At 42.6% G+C, this 26,641-nt stretch overlaps 1 protein-coding gene and 1 long non-coding RNA gene across 2 annotated transcripts in view; one reads left to right on the forward strand and one right to left on the reverse strand.

Moving 5' to 3' along the window:
* LOC138664828 (uncharacterized) overlaps positions 1-26,641 on the forward strand; it is a 617,141-nt gene that overhangs the window by 170,143 nt on the left and 420,357 nt on the right. The gene's annotated exons all lie outside the window — the stretch shown is intronic.
* Positions 1-26,641, reverse strand: part of LOC138664823 (inactive phospholipase C-like protein 2) — a 149,879-nt gene that overhangs the window by 45,627 nt on the left and 77,611 nt on the right. The window contains exons 2-4 of the mRNA XM_069751803.1: positions 14,287-16,767; positions 11,354-11,557; positions 8,364-8,439 (exon numbers count right to left, since the gene is read on the reverse strand). Coding sequence (XP_069607904.1) covers positions 8,364-8,439; positions 11,354-11,557; positions 14,287-16,767 — 2,761 coding nt within the window. The remainder of the gene's footprint in view (positions 1-8,363; positions 8,440-11,353; positions 11,558-14,286; positions 16,768-26,641) is intronic.

The following is a 26,641-nucleotide window of genomic DNA, read 5'->3' on the forward strand; positions in this document are numbered from 1 at the left end:
GCCAGAGAGAGTAAAAATAATCCAAAAATATTCTTTAACGACATAAATAGTAAGAAACTAAAAAATGATAGTGTTGGCCCCCTTAAAAATAGCCTGGGTGAAATGGTGGCTGAGGAAAAAGCCAATATGCTAAATGACTTTTTTTCAAACAGTATTTACACAAGAAAATCCCATGGCAGACAATATGATCAGTGATAACAAAAATTCCCCATTAAATGTCACCTGCTTAACCCAGCAGGAAGTACAGAGGCGTCTAAAAATCACTAAAATTGACAAATCTCTGGGCCCGGATGGGATACACCCCCGAGTACTGCAGGAATTAAGTACAGTCATTGATAGACCATTATTTTTAATCTTTAAAGAGTCCATAATAACAGGGCCTGTACCACAGGACGGACATATAGCAAATGTGGTGCCAATATTCAAAAAGGGGACAAAAACTGAACTCGGAAGTTATAGGCCAGTAAGCTTAACCTCTACTGTGGGTAAAATCCTGGAGGGCATTCTAAGGGATGCTATGCTGGAGTATCTGAAGAGGAATAACCTCATGACCCAATACCAACATGGGTTTACTAGGGACCGTTCCTGTCAGACTAATCTGATCAAGTTCTATGAAGAGGTAAGTTCCAGACTGGACCAAGGGAACCCAGTGGACATAGTGTATATGGACTTTTCAAAAGCTTTTGATACGGTGCCCCACAAAAGGTTGATACATAAAATTAAGATAATGGGGATAGGGGAAAATATGTGTAAGTGGGTTAAGAGCTGGCTCAGGGATAGGAAACAAAGGGTGGCTATTAATGGAGCACACTCGTACTGAGTCGCGGTTAGCAGTGGGGTACCACAGGGGTCAGTATTGGGCCCTCTTCTTTTTAATATATTTACTAATGACTTTGTAGGGGGCACACAGTAGAATTTCAATATTTGCAGACGACACTAAACTCTGCAGGGTAATCAATACAGAGGAGGACAATTTTATATCACAGGAGGATTTATGTAAACTAGGAGCTTGGGCTGATAAATAGCAAATGAGCTTTAATGGGGATAAATGTAAGGTCATGCACTTGGGTAGACGTAATAAGATGTATAACTATGTGCTTAATTCTAAAACTCTGTTCAAAACCGTCAATGAAAAAGACCTGGGAGTATGGGTGGATGACAAACTCATATTTAGTGGCCAGTGTCAGGCAGCAGCTACAAAAGCAAATAAAATAGTGGGATGCATTAAAAGAGGCATAGATGCTCATGAGGAGAACATAATTTTACCTCTATACAAGTCACTAGTTTGACCACACTTAGAATACTGTGTACAGTTCTGGTCTCCGGTGTATAAGAAAGACATAGCTGAACTAGAGCGGGTGCAGAGAAGAGCGACCAAGGTTATTAGAGGACTGGGGGGTCTGCAATACCAAGATAGGTTATTACACTTGGGGCTATTTAGTTTGGAAAAATGAAGGCTAAGGGGTGACCTTATTTTAACGTATAAATATATGAGGGGACAGTACAAAGACCTTTCTGATCTTTTTAATCATAGACCTGAGACAGGGACAAGGGGGCATCCTCTACGTCTGGAGAAAAGAAGGTTTTAGCATAAGAACAGAACAGTCTTCCTTTAACCTTAATAACCATGTTACTATGTTACTATGTATAGACTGACTGTAATAATGACAACTTATGACAGATGATGAAATGAGAATTAACATTAAACCCTGAACAGAAATAAGTGTGGCAAATAGTGATGAGCATGTGTGCGAAACTCGAGTTTTCTGAGCATGCTCGGGTGTTCTCCGAGTATCTTGGGCGTGCTCGTAGATTATGTTGGAGTCCCCACAGCTGCATGATTTGCGGCTGCTAGACAGCCTGAATACATGTGGGGATTCCCTAACGAACAAGCAATCCCTGTATGTGTTCAGGTTGTCTAACTGCTGCAAATCATGCAGCTGCGGGGACACAAATAATCTCCGAGCACATGCAAGATACTCGGAGAACACAGAGCATTCTCGGAAAACGCGAGTAACGGGCACACTCGCTTATCGCTAGTGGCAAACAGTCACACTCTCCAGAGATGGTAATTTAGCCATATGGGCAGTAAGCCTCTTGTGACTATGAGTCACCCGCACATTAAAAGAGAAGGTTTCAATCCTTTCACAATTAAACAGTAACCCAGTGTGATGGCTGAGCGAAGATGACAGATCAAAATCCATACACGAGAAGGAGAGTGACTGGTAAATCGCTGGAATCAGTCTAACAAAACCCTTTAGGGATGAGAAATTTAACAAATTACACAAAGGGTAAATAGACTCAACTTAAGCGGTAATGTAAATAAAACTTGACTTTTACTGAAACCATTTACATTTGATCTAACAAATAAAAATGAAAGTGACAAGTGTTATTGTTATGCAAGGTTTCATTGGGATTCTCTATGGGATATCATTCTCCTACAGCTAATAAATATCCTAACTAGACTGGCTAGATAAAGCCTCAGTCCCCTCATGAAGCCAAGCATCCCGAAACAGGTCAGGGAGGCTATGAGCAAATTGTAAATTAGCTTCAGTGGTCTTGCAATTGATATCGACAACCCCTGGCAAAAATTATTCGCCGTGCAATGCTCCTCTGGGAAATATAATATGCAAATTGCCTCTTCTGAGAAAAAGAAGACTCGTTAAAGGGTTGATTGTGACTTGTAGGATCGCTACTTCCAACAGGTGCTTTCAGCAGGAAGTGCGGCGGCGTCTAAAAATCACTAAAATTGACAAATCTCCGGGCCCGGATGGGATACACCCTCGAGTACTGCAGGAATTAAGTACAGTCATTGATAGACCATTATTTTTAATCTTTAAAGACTCCATAATAACAGGGTCTGTGCCACAGGACTGGCGTATAGCAAATGTGGTGCCAATATTCAAAAAGGGGACAAAAACTGAACTCGGAAATTATAGGCCAGTAAGCTTAACCTCTACTGTGGGTAAAATACTGGAGGGCATTCTAAGGGACGCTATACTGGAGTATCTGAAGAGGAATAACCTCATGACCCAGTATCAGCACGGGTTTACTAGGGACCGTTCATGTCAGACTAATTTCATCAGTTTCTATGAAGAGGTAAGTTCCGGATTGGACCAAGGGAACCCAGTGGATGTAGTGTATATGGACTTTTCAAAAGCTTTTGATACGGTGCCACACAAAAGGTTGAAACATAAAATGAGAATAATGGGGATAGGGGAAAATATGTGCAAGTGGGTTGAGAGCTGGCTCAGGGATAGGAAACAAAGGGTGGTTATTAATGGAGCACACTCGGACTGGGTAGCGGTTAGCAGTGGGGTACCACAGGGGTCAGTATTGGGCCCTCTTCTTTTTAACATATTTATTAATGACCTTGTAGGGGGCATTCAGAGTAGAATTTCAATATTTGCAGATGACACTAAACTCTGCAGGGTAATCAATACAGAGGAGGACAATTTTATATTACAGGATGATTTATGTAAACTAGAAGCTTGGGCTGATAAATGGCAAATGAGCTTTAATGGGGATAAATGTAAGGTCATGCACTTGGGTAGAAGTAATAAGATGTATAATTATGTGCTTAATTCTAAAACTCTGGGCAAAACCGTCAATGAAAAAGACCTGGGTGTATGGGTGGATGACAAACTTAAATTCAGTGGCCAGTGTCAGGCAGCTGCTACAAAGGCAAATAAAATAATGGGATGCATTAAAAGAGGCATAGATGCTCATGAGGAGAACATAATTTTACCTCTATACAAGTCACTAGTTCGACCACACTTAGAATACTGTGCACAGTTCTGGTCTCCGGTGTTTAAGAAAGACATAGCTGAACTGGAGCGGGTGCAGAGAAGAGCGACCAAGGTTATTAGAGGACTGGGGGGTCTGCAATACCAAGATAGGTTATTACACTTGGGGCTATTTAGTTTGGAAAAACGAAGACTAAGGGGTGATCTTATTTTAATGTATAAATATATGAGGGGACAGTACAAAGACCTTTCTGATGATCTTTTTAATCATAGACCTGAAACAGGGACAAGGGGGCATCCTCTGCGGTTGGAGGAAAAAAGGTTTAAGCATAATAACAGACGCGGATTCTTTACTGTAAGAGCAGTGAGACTATGGAACTCTCTGCCGTATGATGTTGTAATGAGTGATTCATTACTTAAATTTAAGAGGGGACTGGATACCTTTCTGGAAAAGTATAATGTTACAGGGTATATACACTAGATTCCTTGATAGGGCGTTGATCCAGGGAACTAGTCTGATGGCCGTATGTGGAGTCGGGAAGGAATTTTTTTCCCCAATGTGGAGCTTACTCTTTGCACATGGGTTTTTTTTGCCTTCCTCTGGATCAACATGTTAGGTTAGGCTATGAGTTGAACTAGATGGACATATAGTCTTCCTTCAACCTTAATAACTATGTAACTATGTAACTATAGAGTTTAAGTCCTCTTTTTCTCAGAAGAGGCAATTTGCATATTATATTTCCCAGAGGAGCATTGCACGACGAATAAGCCTCCTTACCTTGACAAGCCAGAGATGGTATGTCACTCTCCATAAGGAGAAACGATACCCCTTAGACCCCAGTCAAGAGCCTCTCACCTAGCCAAATCAGTTCTCATGCTTCGCACTGACGAGGGCCAACAGCCCGAAACACCGTGTCTGCGAATTGAGATATTGATTTGGCTTTTATCCTAAGTCATATTGCACGACTCGTTAAAGAGTTGATTGTGACTTGTAAAATCGCTACTTCCAACAGGTGGCGCTATAGAGTTTAAGTCCTCTTTTTCTCAGAAGAGGCAATTTGCATATGGTTTTATTGAATAATCTACAAAAAAAATATGAACAAGACACAGAATGCAAACATGCTAAGCGTTTCAGATCAATTACGATCCTTCTTCATGGAAAGCCTTGATCATATTTTTGGTGGATTATTCAATAAAGCCATCAATTATTTTATTTGGATTGTAGGAGCTGGATGTTTCTTCTCATTACACACAGACAGTGTGATCCGTGCACCCGGTGGTGAGGGAGCTGGACTTTTCTTTGCCATGTGTCTATGGTATTAAGAATATTTTATCACTGTGCAGTTGAATACAGTCTATTGTTTTCCGACATCAGGCACTGGACAGTGGCTGACTTACATATACAAGAGTAATAATAGCAGCTCTTTCCATAGGACTCATATTTATAAACTAAGTAAGAATCATCCGAAAATGCCCATCCCAACAGCAAACACCAAAGATTGTCTGTTGTGTCAAGATTAGTCAAATCTACGGAGAAGAAACAAGCAATGTAAAGAGAAGGGGCTAAAAGAGAAAAAAAAATGTATTGTGTGTTTTAGAAACTTTTCCCCTACATTTTCTAGGTAGAGGGGCACAGCCAAGACACGTCCTGTTACAAGCATCACGAATATGAAGAACAGGAGGGTTTCTATCTTATCTAGTAAATTCTAGCCAGTTTGGCATCTTCTTGTTTATCCTGCCATATATCCAATATATTCACCTTCTGACTATTCCTAACTAAAGAGTATTATTTCGGCAAAAAATGGCCAAAATACCAAGTGGATCCTCTATTGTAAAATAATAGCAGCCAAGCCGGGAGAGACGGCAGCCCTGCCTGCAGTTCAGCCTGGAAGACAATCCAAGTAATTACCATACAGAGCGGATCTGTGATCCAGGATGTGCACAGCGCTGTCACCTTCTCAGTCACCGCTGCCTCCTCTCCCGTCTTCGCCCTCCCACCTCAGCGGCACATAACCAATGTTAATTATATTGACACTTGCGCTTGTACCAATTAATCCCCGAGCGCCCAACCTCACACAGCGGGCAACTATGGTAACTACTTTATAGAAGTGCTCTTCAGTTACCATTTACAATCCCTAACACATTATTATCTATGCACAGGAACCACGGAGGCTTAGATAATCAGCCATTACTTTCTTATAAGCCAATTTTCTTGAGAAAATCTCTTTCGCTTACTATTTGCCTGGATGTAACCTGAGGGTGTAACTTCTTATTCCATGCGGAAAAAAAAACAAAAAACAGAAACCAGCCATCTGTCTATAGACCCCTGGGTCACTAGTCAGCTTGGTGACCTCCTGCTAGAGCTGCAGGGGACAGCAGACATTATGGTCAGAGCCTTCTGGGAAACTTGTGTCCTTACCAAAATATAATCGCTCCTAATAAATGAACATAGCAGAGAGAAAGTAAAGATAAGCTGGGGTTAGACCGATACGGATCAGACGGATGTTCCATGATCAATGGTATAGGGTACAGAGATGGGCTACTTCCCTTTGGCCACTGTAAGGGATTAAGTGATTAACTTGCTAAAGGAGGAAATAATTTATTTCAGCCATCAATATGTAAACATAAGCGCAAGGACTAATGATATGTTACAGGGGAAAAAAACTAGGAGAGTCACTTGTAGAGAAGGATCTGGGTGTACGTGTAGATCACAGCCTACAGAAGAGCAACAATATCAATCAGCAGCTTGTAAAGCCGGCAGAATATAGTCAAGTATTGAACGAGGCATGAACTTGCAGGACAGGGACGTTACAACGCATTAGTGTGACCCCATCTGAAATTTACATAGAAAGGATGCCTTGGAATTAGAAAAAGAACAAAAAGGAGCCAAAAACCTTATAATGGGCAAAACAGATCTTCGTTATGAGAAAAGATTAAACAATTTATTGCATTTAGTTTTAACAAAAGACATCAAAGGAGGGACACGAATAACTTGTACAAGTAGATAAAATGACCCATATAAAAATTATTGTTAAAGGCTATTTCATGTAAAACCCCATCAAAAGACAATGGGGCCTTCCCTCCTCCTGAAGAAAGTGCGGTTCAATCTCCAGAGGATACATGGCTTCTTCACCATAAGACCTATTAATCTGGGGAATAGTCTACCTCAGGAGCTGGTCACAGCGGGAATCGTTGTGGTTTCAAAAAAAGGTTTGATGCTTTTCTTTTTAGAAGAAAATAACCTAAATACTTCTGTACATGTGTACAGTTTTTTTCTGAAGGTTTGGTACAGTGCATCAATATTTGGGATCAGGAGGGAAAGATGAGCTCTTTTGTGGCAGACTGGTCATGTATTGTGGTTGTCCATGCTCCACTTCCCTTTGTCCTATGCCATCCCTCAGATGGACATTTCTCTTTTTTCAGCCACATTAACTATCTCTCTATGTAATTTATATGTACGAATGTGTCCTTTACTAAAGGGTAAATCACCATTTATTTCCTATATTACAACTTATGTTCAGTAGTCTTGATTGGTGCTTGCCCAGGTTCCAAGGCCCCCTGTTTGTTCAAAGCAAGGGGCAGAGTGAATTCAAACATGTCCCCAAAGATGGAAACGCCTTTTTTCTTAAATGCATGTATTTGGGGCTAAAAAGTATTTTTGCAATGGGGTTTCATGAAAAAAAAATGTGTTCTGGAAACAATGATCCCATGAATGCCAAACACATTTAACTTTAAAGTGGTCTGTGGTCATGAGCAAACAGGAGCTCAAAATAAGAGGTTACAAACTCTCCTGTCAGACTAAGCTCACTGATGGTTCTCGGTGAACTCATTCTGCAATGACCAATAGACAGTGCAACGGAGAGGTTATAGAATGCAAGCGATTAAAGAGTTTTAATGTAAAACATTTGAAAAAAATCATTTTTAGCCTCAAATACACGTATTAAATTTAAAAAAGTCCCTAAAATGTGGACAACACCTTTAACTTATCTTCAAAAGTGGCTTCTGGGCTTAGTACAAAGTATACGCGTCCCTACAGTGTTCTGCTCACGCTCAGAGATTCAGTAGAGCGGTGAATGGAGGACTCATCGACTTTCTTCGGGAGGACCCATAATCCGGCCTTGTGCTGTTATAATGGACTAGGGCTGGTAGGGAGTAAAGGAACAAGAGACACAGGGTGACAAGTTTCCGAGCAGTCGCCATCTTCCTCGAGGAAGCCATAGATCCTTTTCTGTACAAAATGATGCAGGCACCGATAGAAATGTCTCCTTCGTGAGAAGCCAGTAATGAGGACAATGATAACCATCATGGGCTCAAAAATGGAAAGTAAATCATCTCAGACATTGCCATTGATTATAAGTAAGTACATGAGATCTCATATCAACATACTGTTCCTTGTGTAAATTATGGGGAAGGAGACGAGTGTAATCTTTGCAAAAAAAAGAAAAAAAGAAGTGAAAACAACAAAAAAAACATAATGGCGCTAGATTCCAGAGATTGTGGATGTGCAGGGTACATAATGGAGCTCCACTGTCCCAAATCATACAAGATGATACAGAATCTTCTCGGCACAGAAAATAGGTCTTTGGAGCCCGTCGCCCTCCACACGATGCATCTTACCTGTTTTTTGCACTTGAATTATTTTGCTGTAGACTGCGTCTGAAGTCTCTATTAGTGTCCGGCTGGCCTGTATGAACTGAAGGGAACAGACAGTACAGTCAGGAAGAGCAGTCCTACCCAGAGACTAGCATTTTATTACTATACAAGGAAATGGTTAAAAAAAAAACAACCTAAATTTTTCAATTTTTTTTACCAATTGTTGTTCCTTTTATTTGTTTTGCTTTGAGTATTTTTTCCAACGCAAATGTAGAAAAAAATAGTCATTTGCTGCTACTTTTTATTTTTTCTTCATACTGGCTGAGTCTGACAACTAGTGACCCAACCTGCTCTTGCAGTATTACCAGATATTACCTAAATAACGAATATGGCACCATGATGTACTTATATTATGTGGGCTTGGCCGTTCGCTCTTTTATAGAGATGATATGGCACCGCAGTGAACCTATATTATTATAATAGAGACTTAAACGTGTACCTCGGTACGGTATTACTCACAGGCGGCATTTACTGACTGCCCCATTCATCACAACAGGGCTTGAAGGAATCCACGCACATGCTGCAGAAATAGCCCCACTGAGATGCACGGAAGTGATTCTCAATAAGTTGGTAGAACGTCATAAGTGCTCTGATCCACACAAATATAGAAGAATCCAGCGCACTAGGCATTATGGGAAACGACTTGCCTTTGATAATAGAACATTTAACGCAAAGAAGCACAACCACAACCTGTGCCGTACCCAGCGCGATTGCTCTGTTGAGCCAACATCGAAAGTGGCATCGGGTCAGCCATTGTGAATTCATGACTACTTGATCATCGCTGAATGAATGGTAAAAGTGACAGGAATAGATGTACCGTAAATCCCACGCAGCCAGACTTCTATTTTTACACTAGCGTCTACATATTGTATAGATGAAAACCACAGTGCAGGCAATACGTGACCCTCAGCTCCTTCTAATGGGAGTACTGTGGGTGTAGAACGTCCTTGTCGCTTCCTGCTGACTCAGAGTCCTCGCAAACGTGGGTACTGGATGACCTTCGCTATAATCTGTCTGAAATGAATGGCGTGACAGATGAGGGAGGGCAGTGTAGAGCTAATCAATGGTGATAAGAAAACATCAGGGCCTAGATTATAGGTGCTGTGTCACGGAGATGGACCTCCGATCTATTCATGATCCCTATGGTGGCCACAGAGGTTAGAAATAAGGCATGTTCTGAATCAGACTAAAGGAACCCATACAAGTCACATTATTGCTTCCTAAACCTTTGAATTCAGGGCCTTCCGACATCTACATTGTTGTGAATGGGATAATATTCTTTCCTGAACCTGTGAGTAAGGGAGTATTTAGTAAAGCCAATGGGGCTAGAGGTAGCCTTAGGGAAATCACGACCGAGTCTACTCCAGTTTGCCAAGACGACGAGTTGGATATGAGAATAGAGGTCATACCTGCAAAAAAGTGTTGAGGAGTGGGATATAGAGGGTTAGGAATGATATTATTACCCTAAGGCCGGTTTCACATTAGCGTTTTGAGGAGCTGCGGACGGCTGCGGACTTCCTCCTTGAAGCCCTGCCCTCGGCCGCACCTCCGCCTACTTCTGCATGCAGCCTGCGTACCTATCTTTAACATTAGGTATGCAGGTCGTGCCGCTGTATGCGGATGCTTCCGCATGCGTCGTTTTGACGATACGGCGACCAACGTAGGACGCAGCTGGTAGCAATTTTTTTTTCTCCGCATCGTCAAAACTACGCATGCGGAAGCGTCCGCATACAGCGGCACGACCTGCGTACCTAATGTTAAAGATAGGTACGCAGGCCGCATGCAGGCCGCATGCAGAAGTAGGCGGCCGAGGGCGGGGCTTCACGGAGGAAGTCCGCAGCCCTCCGCAGCTCCTCAAAACGCCAGTGTGAAACTAGCCTTACCAATTCATGAATTTACAATAATGCTGACTACTATACTGTCTTGTGTATTCATCATTTTATTATTACAAAAAAAAAATCTAAAGTTGTCCGAACCGGACAACTATCTAATGTACAGTGACATGAAAAGTATTCATACCCCATGAACTTTTCCACTTTTTTCATGTTACGCCAAAAAACTGATGGTTCCCCACAGCAGGACGCTGCCAGTGAAGTTGAGTGAGAATGTGTATTGGGAGTCAGGAAAAATAGCTGTCAACTGAAAAAGCATTTGTGCGGCCGCTATCTCCAGCGTCTGGGCACGTGAATGCTTCATTCACATGACAACCTCCTAGTTTTAGCAATGCGTACAGGGCCCGACTGTACTTTTTTCATAGGTAACAGCAGCATACTATTTGAATGCTGTATGATCAAGGGATTCTTCCTCTTAATCTCTTATAGGACCATGTGGCGGCACAAGAAGTGCCCATGGCTCTGTAGTTCACAGTCACAGGGACTATGTGTACCTCTGTACAGTCCTGATCCCAAGGTAGACTCGTTGATATCTACCAATCATAAAACATCTATGACTCAGTAATTCTAACCATGGAACTTAAAAGGGGTTGTCCATGTTTGGGAAAAAAAATTCTTACTTATATGCATGTATTTTTGGTTTAACAAAATGTTGTATTTGGGTTTCAATACAAATTCTGCTCTGTTTGCCTTCTATAGAGTGTGTTACACTGCTAATATCTGACTGCAGAATAAGTTATTTAAGGGTCTGTAAGTGAGAGCATTCTGATATTCCAGTAGTGGAGTTTGTAGCTCCTTTATCTGTCTTTTTCTGAGCTCCTCTCAGCCAATTTATGACCACATATCACATCAAAGTTGAATGTGCAAGAAACAAAGAGCCTATAAAAGCCAACTGGTGCAACATTTTTAATGAAACTGAATAGCAAAAATGATTTTTAGCCCAACTACATGAATTTAGGCAAATGGACAACTGGATAATGCACTTTTAACATGCTAAACAGCAGTGAATGGTGTATCAGAGAAGCTAGCCATCAGCTTATTCTTCTACTTTTGTACACTTACCGCCTCATATGAGGTGAAAACTTTTTTTAAGAGGTCAGGCACTGGTCCTTGTGCCTCCAGGAGTGGATACTGGGAGCGTAGGTTGAGGGTCACAGTGAGAGGACTATCGCTGTTGAGAAGCCATGCTGACAGAGTGAGTATGCACTGCTTCATGTTCGCCGCTGGTGTCAGGCCACAAAGCTCTTTGAAAGATACTAACGCGTTCTGCAACAAAGACAGCAGAGATGATGTTATCTACTTACTCTATTAATGCACCAACAACAAGAACCAATTTTATCTTTGATTTCCACATAATTATATCTCGGTAATAAAAATAAATCGAGATATTTTAGTAATGAAGTTACCAAATTAAAGGGGTTTTCCTGCACCGCTCATTTCCATCCATATTAGAGGTGAGTGGTGTCCAGAATCGGTAGATATGGTGTCTGTGTCTGATAGGCTTAGAATGTCAATTTTTTTCTGAGATAGATGAGACTCAATGCTTTAATGACCTCCATGCACATTACATAATTGTAGGCTAGCGGCAATCCCTCCCGACTCTCCCGTACACAAGAATGCTAGTGCTCCAGAGTTCTCTATGAGAGATCTTCTGCCAAACTATTCTGGTAGTGGTTTATCTCATGAAGAACAAAAGATCGACTATGGAAATTCAGCAGATCGGATCCTTCTCTGCCCTGACATTATTTGTTGTAAAAGAGCCGGGATGCCCAATACACATTAGACTTAAAATAAATTCTGGGGGTAAATACTGAGCCGTGGGTGCTACTGGTGTTTGAAGTCTGAATATGTGAAAATTTTATTGTTAAAAAGTTACTCAAAAGGTAAAAAACAACAAAAAGGCATGAAATGGGAGGTAAAGAGTCCATGCAACGAGTTTCGATACCTTTTTGTTATTTTCTTACATTTGGGTACACTTGTAACAATAAAATACACACTTATTCTACAACCTGTTGGTTCCACTTTTTATTCCACCTGGACTTCCTCAACCAGTAGCGCCCAAGATTCAGTATTATCCTCCAGACTTTATTTTAAGTAATTAGCATTTTTGGTCAAGTAAAAAAAAAAAAAAAATTGGTTAAAAAAAAACATTACTAACCCATGGGCTTGATGTCACTAGACAATGCGAAGGCGGCATCAACTTCACACATATGAACCCCGCTTGCACCACCACAGGGCAAGTGGGAAGAGCCAAGCATCTAATAGATGTGCCTTTTTTTGGGCGGCTGCTAGTGTAAGCTGGGCAGGGGCAATATCCATGACCCCCTACAAGCCTGAGAATACCAGCCCGCAGCTGTCTGCTTTAGCTTGGCAGGTTGTCAAAAAATAGGGGGGACTTCATGCTTTTTTTTTCTTAATTATTTATATAATTAATTTAAAAAGAAAAACGTCATGGGGAGCCCTCTAATCCTGATAACCAGCCTTGCTGAAGTGGACAGCTGAGGGTTGCAGCCCGCAGCTGTCAGTTTTGCCTTGCTGGTTAGCAAAAATATAGAGGAACCTACACCTTTTTTTTTTATTTATAGAGCAGACGGCATCTTATGAATACTCTGATCAGCCGCTGCCTGCTCTCGCTGTTATCAGTTGAATACAACTCTCAACATTCTATCCTGCTAGCGCTGATCGCAGTGCGAGCAGGGGAGAATGATGAGATCGGTCTTCAGCACCTGGCACCGGGGAACAGTGCAAATTGTACCGCTGATTCCCAGGCGCCAATGCATGTGGTACTGATGTTGCCACACATATGCCACAAGTATTACACACAAGGACACATATCTCCGGTACTGGTTATTCCAATACCGAAAATATCAGGACGTGTAAAAGAGCCCAGGAGAGCTAACTGCATCTGACTCCTTCCCAATTACAGTATATGTTACAAAACAAAGAGGAGGGAGAGCAGCACTTTGACTATCTACCGATCAAAATTTCAAAATCTCGACCATGAACACCAGTATCTATTCATTTCAGGATCAGTGGAGGTTTGACCTCTGGGAACCCCAATAAATCCTGAGAATGCAGGGGATGCAGTGCTGGTGTAAGTCTTCATTGCACAGTTGCCAACAGACACCCAGCTGTGCAGGAACTGCCTCATTTAAAGGGCACCTGTCACTAGGATGAACCCTCCGAAGCCCTCTATATTGACAAGCAGGACATAGAGTTTAATAAAATTATACCATAATATCTGATGTCTTATTCCAGAAAAATCCATGTTTTTCTTAATATGTAAATGAGATGTTAACATCTATGGGCCACACACTGAGCTTCCTGAGAATCTGGGAGATGCCACCTTCCATTTAAAATAAGCTCTGGAGGCAGATTCTAAAGAAGATCTAGGCCCATAGATCATAACATTTCACTTACATATTAAGAAAAACATGGATTTCTCTTGAATAAAACATCGGATCGCAGATATCAAGGTATCATTTTATTCAACTTTCTATGACCTACATGCCCATATAGATGCTTTATGGGGGTTAGATGCTACTGACAGACTCCCTTTAAGTGAGCAGTGCCATCTGCAAAGCCTGCCAATGTATGGAAAACATTAGAAGACACAATAGAGGGAAAATCTGATTTATCTGTGTCCCTTAGAATAACCTGGTTGCTGCAGGAAAGGTTACTTTAGGACAGCCTTGTGTTTCACTAGCCGAATAATCCAGTGTTAGTGTGTTTTAATTACAGCACAGTATTTCAGAAACTGTGTTTTAGACTCACAGCAAGATGTTAATACCCATTCGACTTATGTTTAATTAAAAGGTTGGAGAGGAGAAAAGGAAGAAAAGTAGCACAAGGAGAATACGAGAATATGGTGCTGAAAACATGTTTGAAATTAAAATTCTATTGTGATGTACAAAGAGCCATGGAAGTCCTAATTCTTCCCATAAAATAGGTGATAATAGCTTTGTAAACTAAATAAAAGGATGTGAACAGGTTACCTGAACGTTTTCACGAAGATCAGTAGCCTCTCGTACAGCCTGAGTGGCCGTCCTGAATACTTCATCTATGGCTTTGATGCCAGTAGTCTTTGTTGAAGTATATTCACGGACCTTTTTTCCCTTGCGCACGGAAAGCCCCCTCTTATGGGCCTTTCCACCACCTCGCCGGTTGGTAATTGCGATGTGTACAAACAATGTGGTGTTCTGAAGAAATTCTCCCGTCAGGGACTGTAACGGGACATGCCTAAAGCCAGTCTGCAAACACTCAAAGGGGATAGTATATTGGGCTATGAACTCATCTCCAATATAGTCATCATCGAGAACCACAAACCTCAGGATCGCCAACTCCGGAAGATTTATGTGAAATTCAAAGCTCTCATCAAATATGGGATTGTCTCCATTTTGGATTACTGTCTTTGTTCGATGTTCTGCACAATCAGCAGGTATTCCATGTATCTCAACGTACACATATGGTTCCACTACATCTCCTTTGGCTCCTGACCCTTTGGGTTTTGGAAGGTTCTGGCCACTAATGATTTTGAGATGAAGGAGTTGTGCTGAGACACCAGGTAAGGAATCCTTTGCATTTGCACTAAAATACGATACTTCTTCTCTCATTATTGAGGGGCGGAGGACATAGCCACAGTTTCCATTCTGGCGGAACCATCCAGTATTGAGGTCCATCATAAGTCCTGGGGTTTGGTAGTTCATGGCCACAATCTGACAACCACATTTCCAGAAATCTTGGGGATTCATATTGCTAGAATCAATTCTCATCGAGCTTGGGTAGACCCGTGAAAGAAATTTTTTGTTATATTTCACAAATTCTTCAGGATATTCATTGGCAAAACGACTAGCAGTGACTTCATTAAAAGAACACACTTGCCAGTATTTTTGGCTCCTTTTGGAAGTTTCAAAGTCCTTAAACCTAACAGATTGGCACAAGTTAACTTGGTCTGAAAGTTCCTTGCAAAGGCGCAATCTTCTGGCGCCAGTTCCATTGACGTGTTCTCTGCCATCATGTCCCAATCTCCTGGCTATCTCCATTCCTTCATCTTCATCAGTTACATCTCCCTCAGAGTCAGAGTTATCTGAAGGTAGCTTTTTACCTTTTATTAAGATCTTTCCTTTCAGATGTTCTGGAGAAGGCATGTAGTTTTCATCAATACAAGGCAGCTCACTGTAAAGTTTGTCCCCGAGGATCTTCTTCAAGCACTGTGCCATGATGCGCTGTTGTCGAACGGAGCAATGAACTACCAAGCAAAGAATTAAGGGGTATTCTGATGCCTCAAATGCATACTTGTCTATGACACTTACAACACTACGAAAAGCTACCTGTGATACCACAGAGAGTCCAAGGTATATTAGAGGCTCGTTGTCAGGGCCATCCCAGACAACAAGTTCAATGCTGCGGCATCCCAATTTAAGGGCATGTATATACCCACTTATATCTGAAGTGCCCCAGTAGTGGTCTTCCATTTGGCATGCACTATGAGCAGAATTGATGTAGTAGTGAGATAAAGGTCTCATCATGTCTTGACAAACCACTTTGTGGTGAGGATCAAAGATATTACAGTCTGAAGAAAGGAGATAGCGAGTAAAACCATCAATTGTAAGGTAACCCCTTTCACGTCCTTCTTTGGAGGGTTCATATTTATGGATGATTTCGAGAGACGTATTCTCGTTGACTTCTTCCATGCCTTGTTCCACCTCCATAAAGATCATAAGATCTTTTAAGTCCAAATATTCTTTATTGCTAGAAAATTGCACTAATAAAAAGAAGACCTCTGGCCGGGTACACAGTTCGCAATATGCTTCTACAAACACATCACAATTAATGTTGCCACCAAATTTGTCACTGACTTTCTGCAGTTCCTTAAACTTTAACTCCACCGTCGAGGTCTTCATACCTGGGTTAAGCCCCTTGATAAGTTGAATGGCTCTTGACAAAGGAATCTGTCCTCCTTTCTCTATATCTGCTATCTCAAAAAGAGAGGAGATCCACAGAGTCCTAGAACTGGTTTGATTGGCTCCTAGGACATCTGGAGTGTGCTTTCCGTAAGATACCAAATACCTGAGTCCCATTACCCAAGTATTTACAATATCAGCACTGCTGGCAACAAAATCTAAAGATTCATAGTTTTCCCCATAAATTATAGAAAAGGCACATTCCTCTGGAAACTGGTCACTCAAGCCATTACTTCGCAGAACTGGAGTTTTCTTTCCAACCCGAACTTCACGAATCGATTTGATCTCCAGCTTGGCTTTCTCTGAATCTTTTTTTGAAGGCTCCCATCGCAAAAAACGCATATCTGGATCTAACAGAAAAAATCGATTGTACATCCTGGAGTTGGAACGTACTTTCTTCATTTCACACCCTTCTAACATGAAGGAGATGCAAGCTGCAGTGCTGTTGATTTTGCGGTTGTTAGGCATTGTGCTGAATGATACAGTCTTCTTTTGCTTTTGACGAGATCCATCCTGTAAGAAAAGAATGTATATATTAAAGAAAATATGACCTAAAAAATACCGTATTGTGTCAAAAAAGTTTTTAAGTTAAACATATTGTTTGGTGATTCTCTTTTTTTTTTCTTCTAATTTTCCATGTCACTTTCATTCTGGGCACTGAACCTCATAATAGATGTGCATTTCCATGTTCTATAGAGGTCACATTTTGGTATCATCACAGGCAAGAATATGATGAAAAGTAACACCCATATATATCACAGAATCCTCTATTTACATTATGGTAGACGAATGTTACAGCTCCCCTTCCTCCTCCCCTGCACAATTACCTCTGCACAGGTCACAGAGCATGCCTGGAATACTCTATCATTGAAGTTGATGAACATCTCAGAAAACTGGTTCCTATATGATATGAGTGGCTGCTCCCAATAATGTACAGAAAATAGAAAATGTATAAAAAAAATTTAATTAATAAAAAAAATCTAGATGAGACCTTTTCTTTGAAGACCTAGTGTTCACAACATAACAAGCCATGTAAATTTATAGTCAGACTATGGACTATATTCATTCTGTTGTAATATGGCTCTGAAATAAAGCCAAATTTACTACCAAGAAAAGGATTGGACCCTGAAGTATAAACAGGAAAACCTTTCCCAAAGCAGCCTTTGGGCATTTTGCTGCAGTTTTACTTATGTTGTTATTTACCATAGCTACCAGATTTTTCCAAATCAGTTAATCAGATATTTGGGGGCATTTTTTTACGCCTCTTCAATCTGCATAAAAATATGGCTTCCTCAAAAGAGCAAACTCCTGTGTCAAGGGTTTACCTGTTATGGCTGGCAATCAGGCAACACAGCGTGCAGTAATCAGCGCACATACAGAGATCTGGCAATAACCAAAAACAATAGGACGAGCTCTGAGACGTGGAATCTCTGTAGACTGCAGTACCTGATCTATCCTCACACAACTATAAGCAGCAGTGGATTGCGCCTATCACTACCTATGCAACTCGGCACTGCCTGAGGAGCTGACTAGCCTGAAGATAGAAATACAAGCCTGACTTACCTCAGAGAAATACCCCAAAGGAATAGGCAGCCCCCCACATATAATGACTGTTAGCAAGATGAAAAGACAAACGTAGGAATGAAATAGATTCAGCAAAGTGAGGCCCGATATTCTAGACAAAGCGAGGATAGCAAAGAGAACTATGCAGTCTACAAAAAACCCTAAAATGAAAACCACGCAAAGGGGCAAAAAGACCCACCGTGCCGAACTAATAGCACGGCGGTGCACCCCTTTGCTTCTCAGAGCTTCCAGCAAAAGTTAATAGCAAGCTGGACAGAAAAAACAGAAAACAAACTAGAAGCACTTATCTAGCAGAGCAGCAGGCCCAAGGAAAGATGCAGTAGCTCAGATCCAACACTGGAACATTGACAAGGAGCAAGGAAGACAGACTCAGGTGGAGCTAAATAGCAAGGCAGCCAACGAGCTCACCAAAACACCTGAGGGAGGAAGCCCAGAGACTGCAATACCACTTGTGACCACAGAAGTGAACTCAGCCACAGAATTCACAACAGTACCCCCCCCTTGAGGAGGGGTCACCGAACCCTCACCAGAACCCCCAGGCAGACCAGGATGAGCCACATGAAAGGCACGAACAAGATCTGGGGCATGGACATCAGAGGCAAAAACCCAGGAATTATCTTCCTGAGCATAACCCTTCCATTTGACCAGATACTGGAGTTTCCGTCTAGAGACACGAGAATCCAAAATCTTCTCCACAATATACTCCAATTCCCCCTCCACCAAAACAGGGGCAGGAGGCTCCACAGATGGAACCATAGGTGCCACGTATCTCCTCAACAACGACCTATGGAATACATTATGTATGGAAAAGGAGTCTGGGAGGGTCAGACGAAAAGACACCGGATTGAGAATCTCAGAAATCCTATACGGACCAATAAAACGAGGTTTAAATTTAGGAGAGGAAACCTTCATAGGAATATGACGAGAAGATAACCAAACCAGATCCCCAACACGAAGTCGGGGTCCCACACGGCGTCTGCGATTAGCGAAAAGCTGAGCCTTCTCCTGGGACAAGGTCAAATTGTCCACTACCTGAGTCCAGATCTGCTGCAACCTGTCCACCACAGAATCCACACCAGGACAGTCCGAAGACTCAACCTGTCCTGAAGAGAAACGAGGATGGAACCCAGAATTGCAGAAAAATGGAGAGACCAAGGTAGCCGAGCTGGCCCGATTATTAAGGGCGAACTCAGCCAACGGCAAAAATGACACCCAATCATCCTGGTCAGCGGAAACAAAACATCTCAGATATGTTTCCAAGGTCTGATTGGTTCGTTCGGTCTGGCCATTAGTCTGAGGATGGAAGGCCGAGGAGAAAGATAGGTCAATGCCCATCCTACCACAAAAGGCTCGCCAGAACCTCGAGACAAACTGGGAACCTCTGTCAGAAACAATATTCTCAGGAATGCCATTTAAACGAACCACATGCTGGAAGAACAAAGGCACCAAATCAGAGGAGGAAGGCAATTTAACCAAGGGCACCAGATGGACCATTTTACAAAAGCGATCACAGACCACCCAAATGACCGACATTTTTTGAGAAACGGGAAGGTCAGAAATGAAATCCATCGAAATATGTGTCCAAGGCCTCTTCGGGACCGGCAAGGGCAAAAGCAACCCACTGGCACGTGAACAGCAGGGCTTAGCCCTAGCACAAATTCCACAGGACTGCACAAAAGCACGCACATCCCGTGACAGAGACGGCCACCAGAAGGATCTAGCAACCAACTCCCTGGTACCAAAGATTCCTGGATGACCGGCCAGCACCGAACAATGAAGTTCAGAGATAACTTTACTAGTCCACCTATCAGGGACGAACAGTTTCTCGGCCGGACAACGATCAGGTTTATTAGCCTGAAATTTCTGCAACACTCTTTGCAAATCAGGGGAGATGGCAGACACAATGACTCCTTCCTTGAGGATACTCGCCGGCTCAGATAACCCCGGAGAGTCGGGCACAAAACTCCTAGACAGAGCATCCGCCTTCACATTTTTAGAGCCCGGAAGGTATGAAATCACAAAATCAAAACGAGCAAAAAATAACGACCAACGGGCCTGTCTAGGATTCAAGCGCTTGGCAGACTCAAGATAAGTAAGGTTCTTATGATCAGTCAAAACCACCACGCGATGCTTAGCACCCTCAAGCCAATGACGCCACTCCTCGAATGCCCACTTCATGGCCAGCAACTCTCGGTTGCCCACATCATAATTACGCTCAGCAGCAGAAAATTTCCTGGAAAAGAAAGCACATGGTTTGAACACTGAGCAACCAGAACCTCTCTGTGACAAAACCGCCCCTGCACCAATCTCAGAAGCATCAACCTCGACCTGGAACGGAAGAGAAACATCAGGTTGACACAACACAGGGGCACAGCAAAAACGACGCTTCAACTCCTGAAAAGCTTCCACGGCAGCAGAAGACCAATTAACCAAATCAGCACCCTTCTTGGTCAAATCGGTCAATGGTCTGGCAATGCTAGAAAAATTACAGATGAAACGACGATAAAAATTAGCAAAGCCCAGGAATTTCTGCAGACTTTTTAGAGATGTCGGCTGAGTCCAATCCTGGATGGCCTGAACCTTAACCGGATCCATCTCGATAGTAGAAGGGGAAAAGATAAACCCCAAAAATGAAACTTTCTGCACACCGAAGAGACACTTTGATCCCTTCACGAACAAGGAATTAGCACGCAGTACCTGGAAAACCATTCTGACTTGCTTCACATGAGACTCCCAATCATCTGAGAAGATCAAAATGTCATCCAAGTAAACAATCAAGAATTTATCCAGATACTCACGGAAAATGTCATGCATAAAAGACTGAAAAACAGATGGAGCATTGGCAAGTCCGAACGGCATCACCAGATACTCAAAATGACCCTCGGGCGTATTAAATGCCGTTTTCCATTCATCTCCCTGCCTGATTCTCACCAGATTATACGCACCACGAAGATCAATCTTAGTAAACCAACTAGCCCCCTTAATCCGAGCAAACAAGTCAGAAATCAATGGCAAGGGATACTGAAACTTAACAGTGATCTTATTAAGAAGGCGGTAATCAATACACGGTCTTAGCGAACCATCCTTCTTGGCTACAAAAAAGAACCCTGCTCCCAATGGTGACGACGATGGGCGAATATGTCCCTTCTCCAGGGACTCCTTCACATAACTGCGCATAGCGGTGTGTTCAGGTACGGACAAATTAAATAAACGACCCTTAGGGAATTTACTACCAGGAATCAAATCGATAGCACAATCACAATTCCTATGCGGAGGTAGGGCATCAGACTTGGACTCTTCAAATACATCCTGAAAGTCCGACAAGAACTCTGGGATGTCAGAAGGAATGGATGACGAAATAGACAAAAATGGAACATCACCATGTACTCCCTGACAACCCCAGCTGGTTACCGACATAGAGTTCCAATCCAATACTGGATTATGGGTTTGTAGCCATGGCAACCCCAACACGACCACATCATGCAAATTATGCAGTACCAGAAAGCGAATAACTTCCTGATGTGCAGGAGCCATGCACATGGTCAGCTGGGCCCAGTACTGAGGCTTATTCTTGGCCAAAGGTGTAGCATCAATTCCTCTCAACGGAATAGGACACCGCAAAGGCTCCAAGAAAAATCCACAACGTTTAGCATAATCCAAATCCATCAGATTCAGGGCAGCGCCTGAATCCACAAACGCCATGACAGAATACGATGACAAAGAGCACATTAAGGTAATGGACAAAAGGAATTTGGACTGTACAATACCAATAACGGCAGAGCTATCGAACCGCCTAGTGCGTTTAGGACAATTAGAAATAGCATGAGTAGAATCACCACAATAGAAACACAGTCTGTTCAGACGTCTGTGTTCTTGCCGTTCTACTTTAGTCATAGTCCTGCCGCACTGCATAGGCTCAGGTTTACTCTCAGACAATACCGCCAGATGGTGCACAGATTTACGCTCGCGCAAGCGACGACCGATCTGAATGGCCAAGGACATAGACTCATTCAAACCAGCAGGCATAGGAAATCCCACCATTACATCCTTAAGAGCTTCAGAGAGACCCTTTCTGAACAAAGCCGCTAGTGCAGATTCATTCCACAGAGTGAGTACTGACCACTTCCTAAATTTCTGACAATATACTTCTACATCATCCTGACCCTGGCATAAAGCCAGCAGATTTTTCTCAGCCTGATCCACTGAATTAGGCTCATCGTAAAGCAATCCCAGCGCCTGGAAAAATGCATCAACATTACTCAATGCAGAATCTCCTGGTGCAAGAGAAAACGCCCAGTCCTGTGGGTCGCCGCGCAAAAAAGAAATAATAATCAAAACCTGTTGAATAGGATTACCAGAAGAATGAGGTTTCAAGGCCAAAAATAGCTTACAATTATTTCTGAAGCTCAGGAACTTAGTTCTGTCACCAAAAAACAAATCAGGAATCGGAATTCTTGGTTCTAGCATCGATTTCTGATCAATAGTATCTTGAATCTTTTGTACATTTACAACGAGATTATCCATTGAGGAGCACAGAGCCTGAATATCCATGTCCACAGCTGTGTCCTGAAGCACTCTAATGTCTAGGGGAAAAAAAAGACTGAAGACAGAGCTAAGAAAAAAAAATGATGTCAGGATTTCTTTTTTCCCTCTATTGGGAATCATTGGTAGGGCTCCTTGTACTGTTATGGCTGGCAATCAGGCAACACAGCGTGCAGTAATCAGCGCACATACAGAGATCTGGCAATAACCAAAAACAATAGGACGAGCTCTGAGACGTGGAATCTCTGTAGACTGCAGTACCTGATCTATCCTCACACAACTATAAGCAGCAGTGGATTGCGCCTATCACTACCTATGCAACTCGGCACTGCCTGATGAGCTGACTAGCCTGAAGATAGAAATACAAGCCTGACTTACCTCAGAGAAATACCCCAAAGGAATAGGCAGCCCCCCACATATAATGACTGTTAGCAAGATGAAAAGACAAACGTAGGAATGAAATAGATTCAGCAAAGTGAGGCCCGATATTCTAGACAAAGCGAGGATAGCAAAGAGAACTATGCAGTCTACAAAAAACCCTAAAATGAAAACCACGCAAAGGGGCAAAAAGACCCACCGTGCCGAACTAACAGCACGGCGGTGCACCCCTTTGCTTCTCAGAGCTTCCAGCAAAAGTTAATAGCAAGCTGGACAGAAAAAACAGAAAACAAACTAGAAGCACTTATCTAGCAGAGCAGCAGGCCCAAGGAAAGATGCAGTAGCTCAGATCCAACACTGGAACATTGACAAGGAGCAAGGAAGACAGACTCAGGTGGAGCTAAATAGCAAGGCAGCCAACGAGCTCACCAAAACACCTGAGGGAGGAAGCCCAGAGACTGCAATACCACTTGTGACCACAGAAGTGAACTCAGCCACAGAATTCACAACATTTACCGCGACATAGAGGGTCCAGAAGACCTCGGTGTCTGATTCCACATACTGCTGCACTGATTAGAACCACTTCACCATCATATTAAAGGGAACCTATAACCTCAAATTGGAAGGATATGTAAATGCCTTTTTTCCGGTCTGATGGGCGGCATTTCATCTTCATTTCTCCACCCCGTCCGTTTCTGTTGTCCGCAATATGTTTGAGAATTAGAGTACTTGTCCTCCATAGTTCGCGCGTGCACAATGCAATCTTCGCTCGCGCACGCGCAGTATGCTTTGCCCAACTGCGGGAAAAGCCGAAAATAATTACTGCGCATGTGCCCGCCCACTATGTCCCAGAACACACCAAAATACTTCCGGGACATAGTGCGCAGGCGCATGCGCAGTAATGCTTTTCGGCTTTGCCGTGCGCGAGCGAAGATTGCATTATGCACGCGCTAACTATGGAGGACAAGTACTCTAATTCTCGAACATATTGCAACAACAGGGACGGATGGGGTAGAGAAATGAAGACGAAACGCCGGCTATCGGACCGGAAAAAAGGCATTTACATATCCCGCCAATTTGAGGTGACAGGTTCCCTTTAAACAATGGAAGTTTGTGCTAGCAGTTCAGGGGTTAAATCTGTTCAGTTGAGAGTCTCTGAAGCTTTCCTTCTGTGATGCTCTCAACTTTTCAGTGCTGGCCACTCCCCTCTGCTATATAAACTTGCCTCTGAATCTGGATTGCCAGTGTCAGTTTTATACTGCCTGGTGTGGAGTTGGGGGTGTTTGTTGAGGAGGCATTTTGAGTGTTGTTCTATAGAATGTTGCTTGGTGGTCTGTCTGTGTGCATATCTTCATCCTGTCCTATTTGGCTGTCCCTTCTTTTTATTTCCCGGTGTTTCACTCTGTTGTTTGTGAATGCATATTTGTATGATTGTTATTTTTTAGTTATCCGTGTACATATTCCCTTTTTAGTCTGGCTTATGTATTCTTACGTACATCTACTCACTTCTCTAGATGGGGGATGGGACAGATAAGGACCGATTCAGGAGCTCAGCAATGTATGTGGCCACGGCATCTTCACCATTAGAAGTAATCCGGGAAGCAGGGATAGATAGGTTGCCCCTAGATTTAGGAATGGGGAAAGAGCCCCTAGCCCTGGGATTTCAAACTACAGTCACGTGACACTTCTGGTGACTGATCTGTTTCTTCTTACCCATCTTTAGTGTTCTAAGTGTAGCATCTAATTACACCCAGTACATATATTAAGTATACATATAAGCATATGATAAGGCTATTTGGATATTGAGGAGTTAATGAGCATTCATTATTCATGACTAAGTCTGCCTGCCCTGGTTATTCCCATAATCCATAGAGGGAATATAAATTAAGAAATGAAAATTTCCATCAGCAAGTTATATAATCTACTATATATTTGTCTAAGGATCACTTCCGTCTTTCTGTCTGTCCCGGATATTCATTGGTCGAGGCCTCTGTCTGTCATGGAATCCAAGTTGCTGATTGGTCATGGCAAAACACCCACGACCATTCCCACGACCAATCAGCGACGGCCACAGTCCGGCGGGAATATAGCCTTTCCTCCCCGCAGTCAGTGACCGCTCCATACTCCCCTCCAGTCATCCAGTCAGCCCTCACACAGGGTTAATGCCAGCGTTACCAGAGCGCAGTGTAACGCACTCCGGTTACGTAGCTATTAACCCTGTGTGACCAACTTTTTACTACTGATGCTGCGTATGCAGCATCAATAGTAAAACGATCTAATGTTAAAAATAATAATAAAAAAAAGGTTATTCTCACCCTCCGACGTACGTGCTGTCCTCGTCAGTGCAAGCGGCAGGTTCCGGTTTCAAAGATGCTATGCGAGAAGGACCTTCCATGACGTCACGGTCATGTGACCGCGACTTCATCACAGGTCCTGCGCTCATACCAACCCTGGGACCGGAAGCTGCCGCGTGCACCGCACACAGGCGACAGGACTACAAGGGGCGCTCGGATGGTGAGTATATGTTTATTTTTTAACCTGTTACATCAGTGGCTGGGCAATATACTATGTAGCTGAGCAATATACTACGTAACTGGGCAATATACTATATGACTGGGCAATATACTACGTGGCTGGGCAATATACTACGTGGCTGGGCAATATACTTCGTCACTGGGCAATATACTACTAGGCTGGGCAATATACTACGTGGCTGGGCAATATACTACGTGGCTGGGCAATATACTGTGTGGTTGAGCAATATACTACGTGGGATGTGCAATATACTACGTGGACATGCATATTCTAGAATAACCGATGTGTTAGAATCGGGCCACCATCTAGTTATATATAAACACATATACATCATAGACATCTGCAAGTTATATAATTTCAGGTGCTTCTCACAAAATTAGAATATCATCAAAAAGTTAATTTATTTCAGTTCTTCAATACAAAAAAGTGAAACTCATATTATATATAAGAAATCTTGGCCACAGCTCAACTCCTCCTCTTCCGTACATAATGACCTCTGCATAGATCACAGAGCATGCCTAGAATCCTAGAACAAATGCCTGATAATCAGGGGTCTAACTATTGGGACTCCAACCCAATATAATTCCCATTATATTTATATGCACATATACTATATACAAGTATAATTTTTTTCACATACACACACAGTTGAAAACTGGCAGTTTTTTTTCTTATGCAGTTGTGTCATGTCTTAATACTTTAGGCTAAACCTCCACTTCAAGGCTAGCTACTCTATAGTTAAGGAATCAGTAAGAAATCAGAGGAGATACATGAGTCATCGCTGTGATACACTGAATTAAGTGACTGTCCCCTCCCCTCCCCCCCCCCCCCCCCCCATCCCAAGAAGCCAGAAAGAACTGATGGAATTGTGGAGGACAAGGATTTGGATAACTAATCTCCGGATGCAATAAAGCAGCGTTCACATTTAAATCTTGGTTCTTAACGTTTAACCCTTAATTAGAAGGCAACATCCAAAAATAACAGATTTTTCATGAAAAAAAAGTAACAAGGAAATTAGTAAACACAAGTATGTAACACAGCGTTGAAGGCCATAACCTTTCTAAAAAGAGAGACCCACAAAACCGTGGGTTCCTTCCACTTAATCCCGCTGTAGCCGTGACGTGCCTCTCTAGCCTGTGGGCCTCATTAAATCTCACAGATTAAGCAGAACTAATGAGCCCGTTTACAGAGAGATAAGCAGAGATTGCTAGCTAATGATCCAGCACTGGAACAAACAGGCAGTCTGCTCCTAGATTTTATACCCATTAACCCATCGATGGCACAGTGAGGGGGTCCATAATCAGGGCCAAACATGGCAATACATACGGTAGTGCCTGACAATTCTCGA

The sequence above is a fragment of the Ranitomeya imitator genome, chromosome 2 (genome assembly GCF_032444005.1).
Source record: "Ranitomeya imitator isolate aRanImi1 chromosome 2, aRanImi1.pri, whole genome shotgun sequence".
Taxonomy (NCBI): domain Eukaryota; kingdom Metazoa; phylum Chordata; class Amphibia; order Anura; family Dendrobatidae; genus Ranitomeya; species Ranitomeya imitator.